The sequence below is a fragment of the Carettochelys insculpta genome, chromosome 1 (genome assembly GCF_033958435.1).
Source record: "Carettochelys insculpta isolate YL-2023 chromosome 1, ASM3395843v1, whole genome shotgun sequence".
Taxonomy (NCBI): Eukaryota; Metazoa; Chordata; order Testudines; family Carettochelyidae; genus Carettochelys; species Carettochelys insculpta.
Window position 1 is genome coordinate 3,780,948 of NC_134137.1, and position 11,676 is coordinate 3,792,623.

The 11,676-nt window shown below is 44.9% G+C and overlaps 1 protein-coding gene across 1 annotated transcript; it reads right to left on the bottom strand.

Moving 5' to 3' along the window:
* Positions 1-465: 465 nt before the first annotated feature.
* Positions 466-1,413, bottom strand: LOC142007487 (olfactory receptor 52N4-like). Its single transcript, XM_074984146.1, has one exon. The coding sequence runs from the start codon at positions 1,411-1,413 to the stop codon at positions 466-468; it is 948 nt and encodes a 315-aa protein (XP_074840247.1).
* Between the last annotated feature and the right edge of the window lie 10,263 nt (positions 1,414-11,676).

Consider the following 11,676-nt stretch of genomic DNA (forward strand, 5'->3'; position numbering starts at 1 on the left):
ACCCATCAGACGACCTTGCCTGCTACAAGCCCCAGCTAGGATAAACCAAAGGGAAATGAAAGATGGAACAGCGGCTCCCAGGCAGACCTGGAGCAAACGGAGCCACGCTGTGGGGAAGAGAGAGGTAAAGATGACCTAGAGGGTGACCACAGAGGGGAGGAGAGGACAGAGTGGTGGCTGGAGGGGCTGGAAGAATCTGCACAGAAGTAGGTTGGTCCTGGATGGAAGATAACCATCAAGGCAGAGCCTTAGAAAAAGAGATGGCGCTGGACCTGGGAGCTTTTTTACCAGCAACAGTAAATGTGGTAACCTTCTGAGTTAACGTGTTTGTTGTACTGCCACGGGACACTGTAGTCAGGAAAGGATTCCCTGTCACTTTGACCAGTCAGTGACTGAGGAAAGGGAGGCCAGCAGTATGTCACTTCTGAGCTACCCACAAAGCTCAGCCTGAGAGCCAGGGAAAAATTAAGTTTCATTCAGAGGGAAAAGCCGAAGCAGCCTGCCCCGGATCTGTCCGATACTCACCCCATAGATGATGGGGTTTAAGGTGGGGGGCACCACCAGGTACATGTTGGACATGAGAACCTGTGTATATGGGGGCACATTTTGGCCAAACTGGTGTGTGAGGAAAGAGACGAAACGTGGGACGTAAAAGGCTAAGATGGCACAAAGGTGGGAGCCACATGTGCCAAACGTCTTGATTCGGGCATCCTTTGTGGGGAGGCTTAAAATGACCCTCAGGATCTGGGTGTAAGACAAGGTTATAAAAACGACATCCAGACCAGTCACACCAAAGACCACAAAGAGGCCATAGGAAGTACTGACTTGGATGTTGGCACAGGCCAGCTTTACCACAGCCAAGTGCTCGCAGTGTGTACTGGCGACAATATTGGTTCTGCAGTAAGGCCACTGATGTGCCAGCAGGACAGGGGGCAGCACAATTACACAGCCACGCAGTAACACAGCCAGGCCAATCATGGCCACAACACGGTTTGTGAGGATGGTGGAATGTCTCAGCGGATGGCAGATGGCCACATAGCGATCAAAAGCCATGGCCACAAAGGTGCCAGACTCAATCATGAAGAAACTGAGAATGAAGTACATCTGGGTGAGGCAGGCACTGAAATCGATCTCCCTGGAACTGAGCCAAAAGATGCTCAGCTCTTTGGGCAGGATGGACGTGGACAGGACAAGGTCAATGATGGCCAGCATGCAGAGGAAATAGTACATGGGCTCATGGAGACTCCGCTCCCTCTTCACAACATATAGGATGATACAGTTCCCCAAGACAGCTATGACATACATGGTGCAGAAGGGGATGGAGATCCAGACATGGGCTGTCTCCAGGCCAGGAATTCCCTGCAAGATGAAGGTGGAGGGGTTGATGAAATCGGTTGTGTTGGAATCTGACATACAGTAGTTGATAAGCTGTCCCTTCTTGTGGCCAAATGTTGTCTTCTGTATGTACCATAAGTTTCCCTGCCTTCCTGTATGTGTCCAGGTTATAGTGTGGTGGTTGCAGAACCAAAGCCTGGATGGAGAGACAACATTAGTATCATACGTTACATACACTGCTGGTACTCTTCCAGTTAATTAAGCAAATTAGTTGCTCTTCATACACTGAAAACTGTCATTTCCATTATCCAGAATAAAGAAGTATAACAATCTGACCCTTGTAATGTTAATTCCATGTCTGGTGATGCTCAGTAAATCAATATTCTGCATGTTGTGGTGTGGGAAAACTTAATAGTCACCAGCAGGTAATGAGTGTGACTACTGACTTTCCCTCATTGTTCCTTAACTGAATGAAAGCCAGGCTAGAAAGCTGATGTTGTGGGGAGTTGCCCAGCCAGCCCTTTGCTTCAAATTTGAGCCAGGAAAAAATCCAAGTCTTTGCTAAGGTGGGTGACTGGCAGGAAGTTCCCTGCAAGAACACACCTCAGGGAAAAGACAAGAGGATGCCTGAGACAGCTCCATGGAAATGCCTAGACATTAAATGATTGGACACTTAAGAACTGGGATGGACAGCTAGATGCTGGGGCCCTGCACTCAGTTGTGGTCTCCCAGACTCTGCAGTAAAGGACGGAGCAGACAGAAGGGGCATTTCTGAGACAGGCTGTGGGTGTGGGGGAGCAGGGCTGCCATGTGCATTCCCACAGAAATGTCTAAGAACATTTAGTTTAGGGACTAGAGATACAAGGGCACCAGCAGCAACTGGTGGGATGGACCTGGTGTGTGGGAGGCACTGGCCATGTGACCATCCTCCCCCACATGATTCCCCTCTGGGCCACTCCAAGCCAGATGGAAGGTGGGGAGAACCTCCAGCAATGTGCACAGGGGATTATCAGGAGTCTGGTGTTGGCAGCTGGGTCAGAGCCAGGCCCTCTGCACTGCCTTAGCTGCCAGCCATGTCTTGGCTCCCTGCTAATGAGTGAAGGAGGCAGTCCCACCCCTCCCCTGAGTGACATGGCCAGGAGCTGGAGGAGCAGAGCTGCCGTTCTCCACTTCCCTTTTGCCACTGACAGTGAATGCAGGAGTCCTAATCCACCCCCTCCTGCCCCCAGCAATGCTAGGGACACAGACAGGGGGTTCCCTGTATGCTAAGAGCTCGGGCTGCTGCCCAGGAGAGATTTAGTTGCTGCTTAGCTGGTTAGCAGAGCACACACAGCCTCCCGCAGCCGACAGCCTGTGTTTCTATTGGTGGTGCACATGTAGCCATGCATCAGTGCACAGAACAACATGTATTCCACCCTTGGATGGCAAAAGTTCGGAGGAACACTGGTTGCATGCCCCTTTGCTCCCCTCATGTGTCACCTCTGAGTGGGGCAGGTCATGAAAGAAGGAACATTAAAAATATGGGATTGATTACACTTTAATTGGGCGCCAGAGGACAGTGCTCCAACCGCTAATACCTACAGATACTTAGTGCTTACGAAAGGGCTAGTTCCTCAGAGTTAATGCATATTACTAGGAAAAGGATTGTGGGGAGAAATGTACACAAGAAAGTGGGAATGGAGCTATGAGGTGCTGTAAGAATTGCACAGGAGGTTGTTAAAAATACACACTTCCACAGTCAATGGGGGTGAACAACTTTGGCTAAGAACCCAGTAGAGTGAAACAGGGAAAGCAGTAATAGATAGATAGAAGGACATGTGTTTACAAATCAAAACGAGCCTCTCAGTAGATAGAAGGAACACTTTAAAGAGCTATTGAGCCACCCTACCCATATGGACCTCTCCAGTGTTACCACCTGTAAACACACATCTGCAAATTAACAGCAACAGACCTATAAAAGAAGAAATCAGAAACCGGTCAAGGTGAAGAAATTCCACAAAACTGGAAACATGGCTACTTTATCAAGGCTCTAAAGAAAAGTAATCTGAAGGAATGCAAGAACTGGAGGGCATCACATTATTGTCTATTCCAGGAAAAGTGTTTAATAGGATTCTCTTGGGGAGAATGAAAGAAATTGATGGACAGCTCAGGAAAGAACAGGCCGGCTACCAAAGTGAGAGATCGTGTACTGACCAAAGAGCAGCTCTCAGAGTGATCATAAAATGCAGGCATCTGGTGAAGCGGGTCTTTGCCAACGAAAGCTAATGCTTCAAAATATATGTTAGCTTACAAGGTGCCACAGGACTACTTGTTTTTGAAGAATATGGACTAACCTGGTTACCCCTCTGATATTTTACAGTGTTAACAAAGAATTTATGGAAAATGCTGAAACCCCATGGCATCCCCTCCATAACTATTGACCTGACGCATGCAGTGCATGAACCTCATCATGTCAAGCTGTTCGCATTAGTGTCTTGACAGAAACCTTCAGGGTACTCTCAGGAATATGACAAGGGTGCCTATTGTCACTTTTCCTGTTCTTGATCACTATGGACTGGATTATGAGCAGGACAACAGATCACCATCAACAAGGCATTCAGTAGACACTTTCCAAAGAGCCAGAGGACATTAATTTTGCTGACAATTTTGCCCTTCTTTCACAATGTCATGAAAGCATGAAAGAAAAGGTGGCAACACTACACAAAACTACCTAAATGACTGGACTGAACATTGACAAGGAAGAGACCAAGATCATAGAATCACAGAATACTAGGACTGGAAGGTACTTCAAGAGGTCATCGAGTCAAGCTCCCTGCCCCAATGGCAGGACCAAGTACCGTTTAAACCGTCCCTGACAGACATCTATCTAACCTGTTCTTAAATATCTCCAGTGATGGAGATTCCACAACCTCCCTTGGCAATTTATTCCAATGTTTGACCACCTTGACAGTTAAGAACTTTTTCCTAATGTCCAACCTAAACCTCCCTTGCTGTAGTTTAAGTCCATTGCCTCTTGTTCTATCCTCAGAGGCAAAAAAGAACAAGTTTTCTCCCTCCTCCTTGTGACATCCTTCTACATACCTGAAAACCACTATCCTGTCTCCCCTCAATCTTCTCTTTTCCAAACTAAACAAGCCCAGTTCTTTCAGACTTTCTTCATAGGTCACATTCTCTCGCCCTTTAATCATTCTTGTCACTCTTGTCTGGATCCTTTCTAATTTCTCCACATCTTTTCTTGAACTATGGTACCCAGAACTGGACGCAATACTCCTATCAAAGAAAGCTATCAGATTGGTTTGACATAGTTTGTTCTTTACAAATCCATGCTGGCTGTTCCCCATCACCTTTCCACCTTGCAAGTGCTTGCAGATGATTTCTTTAATTACCTGCTTTATTATCTTTCCTGGCACAGAAGTTAAGCTGACAGGCCTGTAGTTCCCTGGGTTATTCTTCTTCCCGTTTTTACAGATAGGTGCTATATTTACCCTTTTCCAGTCTTCTCGAATCTCTCCTGTCTCCCATGATTTTCCGAAGATGCTCAGGTACTTCCTCTATCAGCTCCTTGAGTATTCTAAGATGCATTTAATCAGGCCCTGGTGACTTACAGACATCTAATTTTTCTAAGTGATTTTTAACTTGTTCTTTTTTTTATTTCAACTTCTTACCCCACCCCTTTCCCACTAGCATTCACTATGTAGCATTCTTTCATCAGACTTCTCCATGAAGACTTAACAAAGAAGTCATTAAACATCTCTGCCATTTCCAAGTTCCCTGTTACTATTTCTCTCTCCTTACTGAGTAATGGCCCTACCGTGTCCCTGGTCTTCCTCTTATTTCTAATGTATTTATAAAAAGCCTTCTTGTTTACCTTTATACCTTTAGTTAGTTTGAGCTTATTTTGTGCCTTAGCCTTTCTAATCTTTCTCCTGCATTCTTGTGTGGTTTCCCTATATTCATCCTTTGTAATTTGTCCTTCTTTCCATTTTTATATGGTTCCTTTTTTATTTTGAGATCATGCAAGATCTCCTGGTTAAGCCAAGGTGGTCTTTTTCCATATTTTCCATCTTTCCTACACAGTGGGATAGCTTACTTTTAGGCCCTTAATAATGTCCCTTTGAAAAAGTCCAACTCTCCTCAGCTGTTTTCCCTTAGTTTTGCTTCCCATGGGACCTTACCTACCAGCTCTCTGAGTTTACCAAAATCTGCCCTCCTGAAATTCATTATCTCTATTTTGCTGTTTTCCCTTCTACCCTTCCTTAGAATTGTGAACTCTATGATTTCATGATCACTTTCACCCAAGCTGCCTTCCACTTTCAAGTTCTCTACCAATTCCTCCCTATTTGTTAAAATCAAATCTAGAACAGCTTCCCCCTGGTAGATTTTCAACCTTTTGGAATAAAATATTGCCTCCAATGCAATCCAAGAACTTACTGGATAGTCTGTGCCCTGCTGTATTAGTTTCCCAACACATATCTGGATAGTTGAAGTTCCCCATCACCACCAAATCTGGGGCCCTGCTTGACTTTGTTAATTGTTTAAAAAAAGCCTCATCCACCTCTTCCACCTGGGTAGGCTGCCCATAGTAGACTCCTAGCAGGACATCACCCTTGTTTTTTTACTGCTCTTAGTCTAACCCAGAGACTCTCAACACGTCCATCTCCACCTCAGTCCAAGTCTATAAATTTTTAATACATAAGGGAACACCTCCCCCCTTTCTTCCCTGTCTATCCTTCCTAAGCAGGCTGTACCCTTCAATACCAACATACCAATCATATGTATTATCCCACCAAATTTCCGTGATGTCATAGTTGTATTTATTTATTGACGCTTCCGGCTCTTCCTGTTTATTACCCATACTTCTTGCATTTGTATACAGGCATCTAAGATATTGATTTGATCTTGCCTCCCTGTTTTGCCCTGACCCTCTTTTTACTCTGATATTGTCACCCATACTCCCTCCCATTTCTGAGGCTGCTCCCAGGTTTCCATGCTATCCACTTACCTGTGGGCTTTGCTCCCCTGCCCCCATCGAACCTAGTTAATGAAGATATTGAAGATCAACCAGTTCAACAACAACACCATCACACTGGGAGAGGATTACCTGGAAGATGTGGAACAGTTCACCTACTTGGAAAGTATTATGGACCAGTGACAGAGGAACAGAAAAGTATATCAATGCCCGGATAGGGAAAACGACAGCTGCATTCACAACTCTGTGTGCCTTATGGAGATCACAGATAATATCTGCAAAGACAAAAATGTATATCTTCAACACAAAAGTGAAGAGTGTGCTCTTGTATGGATGTGAAACCTGGAGTACTAAAACGTCTTCAAATACCAGCTACGAACACTCATAAACAGATGCCTGATGTACATCCTTCACATTAAATGGGAAGACATGGTCACAAATGAGGAGCTTTGCAACAGAGCAGGACAAGAAGCACTTGACATTCAAAACAAGAGAAGAAAGTGGTGATGGCTAGGCCTAACTCTTTGAAAACCATCATCCAGCATAGTCCGTCAAGCCCTCACATGGAACCTGCAAGGAAAAGTCAAAGAGGGAAGACTGCAGACAAGGAAGAGATCTACTGAGACTGAAGGACAGCAGATGGTGTACTCCTGGGATCATCTAGAAGTTTTGTCCTCAGACAGAGTGAAGTGAAGGAGATTTGCAGGTGACCTATACTCCACCTGGGGTAGAAGGAAAGAGCAGTCAAGTAGCACTTTAAAGACTAGCAAAATAGTTTATTAGGTGAGCTTTCGTGGGACAGACCCACTTCTTCAGACCATATCCAGACCTGTTCTGGTCTGGCTATGGTCTGAAGAAGTGGGTCTGTCCCACGAAAGCTCACCTAATAAACTATTTTGCTAGTCTTTAAAGTGCTACTTGACTGCTTTTTGTTTTGATAGTGTATAGACTAGCACGGCTTCCTCTCTGTTACCATTCAACCTGGAGTAGAAGGGTTTAAGTCAAGTCAAATAGATAGATATATAGATAGATGAGGTAGGAGGAGATAGATAGATAGATAGATAGATACCAATGGGAGCTGAGGGAGGGGAAACAGAATAGAGATACCAAGCCATGAAAATTGGAAATTATGAAAATTGATAGGAAACATTAAAGACATCAGGAAACCGCCATGATTGGTAGGGCGAAGGCTCAGCACAGGAGGTTACTGTGCCATGTTATGAAGCACTTAGCTAAGCAGCACATTCTATTAACCAACGTTCAGGGCCGCCACTTCAGGGCTGGCTTCCTCAGAGTGGCTGGCAGAACAGGGCTGGCTGCCAAGGGGCAGGCCCCCCACCAGTGTCAGCTGCTGCAAGAAGGCCCCAAGGGCTGTCCCCTTGCCCGGATGGCAAAGCAGGACCAGCTGCACTGCTGGGACTAGAAACAGCAGGATGCTGACACTCCAGCCATCAGGAGTGAGCCCAGACCCATTCCACTGTCAACCGAATGGAACCAGTGGCCTTGCTTGACTAATGGGAAAATTTGATGATCTGGCAACCCCTGTTCCCCAGGGCATGCAGGTTATCAAGCTTTTTCTGTATTTTAAGAAAAAAAATCCCAGAAAACATACAGACCCTATTACCAGAGGGGAAAAAAAGCAAACTTGTTAATGTGGCAGAAAATGTATTTTTATTCTGCACGGAGAAAGAAGCATCAGGAGTTACTCATATGAGGTGGTGAAAACTTCTACAGCCCATTCGCAGTCACACAGGGTGATAAGCAATCTCTGTAGTAGGATGGTAGCATTACAAATTGACAGTTTATGAAATGATGGATTAACCACGTCATCAGAACCAGAAATATTAAATGTGGTAGCAAGAGAGAAAAAACAAAATACAAAACAGTTCAAAGTTACATAATGATGCTTAAGAGATGATGGCATGCATGATTACATGAAAAAAAACCCTAACAAAGTTAAGAAATTATTGAGAAGTTGGTATGGGATTAATTGTTTAAAAAAACCCAGAAATATAATTAATGCCAGTCCTTAATAAGCTTAATGTAAAACAAACTAAGCTAATTTTAATTTAATTAATGACAGAACAGGTTTGGTTGATCAAGGGAACAATTCAAATGTAACAAAAATAAACATGCTGCAGCATCATCCTCAAAATAGACTAGAACCCTGTAAACTTCCAGCTCTCAGAAAGTAGCAGTCAGTGAGCCTTTGCCATTGAATGTGGTGTTCCCAGTTCAGTGCTGCAGGGAACTTTACTAGTCCTGACACTGTTCGCTATTTTTATCAATGGTCTGGAAGCAAACAGGAAATCACGAAAAAAAAAAACAAAACCCTGCAGATAAGCCAAAGATTTGTGAGGTATTTGGTGAGCTGGGCTCATACAAACAGATTTTCATACCATCAAACACAAAGTTTTCCTCTCAGCTCAGGAACTGCAGGCCCAACACACATCCCAGGACACTGAGACCCTGAAAAAGAATTCAGGGGTAACTGTGGAGACCCAACAATTATTGAGCTCCCAGTACCAAGTGGGGCCAAAGGGGCTAATGTAAGCCTTGGACACATACCTATGGCAGTGGTGAGTTGGAGCAGGGGAAGGGCTTTACCCCTTCACATGGCACTAGTGAAAGTGACAGTGTGCAGTAGTGAGAGCCACAGAAAAGAGTCACTACAATTATTAGCATCTCGAGAAAATGCTGGAAAGTGAGATAGTTAAAGAACTAGAGTGTTAGGAATAAAAGGCTCTGCAAGCTGGAATAGAAATGCAACTCGGGTCAGGGGATGAAGGAGAAGCCAGAGAAATTTCAGGTGGAATTAACTGCCAGTAGTGAGCTCTGGTAAAGGGAGTGATGAATTCTCCAATTCACTGTGTCTGCAGGTCCGAAGTGGATGCTCCTCTGCAAGATCTGACAGTGCTAGACTATGTTCAAATGCTACGGCAGTGATGCTATTTTGCTTCAGTGAGATACGCCTTTCACCAACGGCAGGCACTCCCTGCTCATTGTTAGTATTCCACTTCTCCAAGAGGTGGTAGCTAGGCACATGGACATGTCGGTGGTGTGGATGGTCTTTGTATTGTAACACAGTCAAAAAGCAATTTGAGACTAGATTAGTTGAGGCGGACCACGCATGTCCCAGAAGGGGATACCTCTGCTCTGCACACCGCCATTCAGGATTCACTACTGCAAATGCTGGAGCACTGTGTACAGTTCTTCTCACAAACATATGGAAAATTTGTTGAGAAACTGGAAAAGACCCAGAGGGGAGGGACCAAGATAATCAAAGGAATGAAATGGAAGCCACAGGTGCAAAAGCTGAGCTTTAGTTTAGGAAAGGGTTGACTGAGGGGGAATGCGACAGCCACCCTCGGATAGCTGAGGAAATTTCTTTTGTCTTGCCAAAGAGTGCAGGGCTAGAGGCCAGGGTACAAACTCCATCAGAGCAGATTTTAAAGAAATTGCAGGGATGTGTTCCCAACTGAAGAAGAGAAGGAGCATGGAAGAGGGGCCACAGGAGATAATGGAAAGTCTTTCAATGGAGAGTGTTAAAAGGAGGCTGAATAATCATCTGTCTTTGATGGTTCAGAAGCATCAAATGCTGCATCTTGCCAGGGTGTTGGAATAGCTGACTCTCGCTGTCCTGCATCACTCAGTGGTTCCGTGATTCCATGATGCAAAGCCCTAGTGAAGGTCAGGTATACAAACCATTTGGATCGATTCCGGGGTATCTGGGTAAAATTTAAAGGTCTGTATTTTGCAAAAGATTAGACTGGATGATCTAGTAGGTTCATCTGTCCCTGAAACATATAAATCAACCAATAAAGAAAGAGCTGCATTCATACCTACTGTGTCTTTCAACCCAAGAGGAAAAAGAACTTTAGATTCTATTGACAGTCTGAGCACATAAACCTGATAAATGCAAATTATTCACATAATCCATATCTGTCCCCTGGAACTCCTTGCCTCAGACATTGTAGCAAAGAGCTTAGCGGAACGGGATTCACAAATGGACTGGCCATTTGAGGTGGGACAGTTCATGCCATCTCTAGATAAGCAAGTCTGCCAGCTTCAGTTAGAAGAGCTGAATTTCAGGTGCTTGTCATTGTGCCCCTCTTTGGGCATTTGAACTGAAATTTCCCACCCTAGGTGTCTGATTCTGGCTGAATTATTTTTCATAGTCGGACACATAACAGTTCAGCAGAATCCTGGAAGGAAGCTAAGAGGGAAGATGTCTTGACCATGACGATGAAGTCCAGTAACAACCTCCTCCCCACCATTAACTGGCAGAGCCATGAAATGCAATAGAAGTAAGGGGGGTGTCTGTGAATTAACACAAAGCTGGCTCCACAGGTTTTTCCTCCGTACTTACTGAAATGGGAAGTTTGCCCCAGCGGGTCACTGAAATTCAGGTGCGTAACACTGGAACATGCTCATCATTAATGGAAGAGACCCTGGTTTTGCAGCAGTGGAAAGGTCACAGACGTGTTCTGTACTTCTTCACACCCATGATGCTCTCTTTTTGTCGAAAACATGAGCTGCTCAGCCAGGGTTGGGCATGTCTGAGTTCTGAGGCAGAAGTTGCTTTCCCAGGAATCACCCTTAAATAATTGTGTCCCACATCTTTCTTACTCCGTCCCCTGCAGGAACATCCCATTCTGAGAGGTGACACAGGAATCTACAGCTTCTATAATACAGCTCAGTGCAGTACCATGGGGGTTTGGTCTGTCTCTGGGGCAGAAGCAGAATGTAAACAGGCTAGAGATAAACCTGTCTGGGATTCTGTTCTATTTACACTCCTTTGGGAGTAAACAGTGATTAATGAACCTTACCTATGGGAGATGAAAACCCTTGAGCTTTCTGCAGAGTCTGTGAGGAACTGGCTGTTGTGTGTGCATTTGCATATTTTAAAAGTATAGTTGATTAAGGAGAAACTTCATAGAATCACAGAATGCTAGGGCTAGGAAAGACCTCAGGAGGTCATTGAGTTCAGGCCCCTGCCCAAGGTAGGATCAATCCTAACCAAATCTCCCCAGCCAGGACATTATCAACCCAGGACTTAAAAACCTCTTTAGATGGAGATTCCCCCACTTCCCTAGGTAACACATTCCAGTGCTTCACCACCCTCCTAGTAAAATAAATTTTCCTAATATTCAACCTGGGTCCCCCCTACTCTAGCTCCTTTTTCTACCATCTGTCACTACAGAGAACAGCTTCTCTCCATCATCTTTAAAGCCTCCCTTCAGGAAGTTGAGGACTGCTATCAAATCGCCCCTCGGTCTTCTCTTCTTCAAACGAAAGAAGCCCAAATGCCTCAGCCTATCCTTATAGGTCATGTGCTCCAGCCACCTAATCATTTTGGTCGCCCTTTCCTG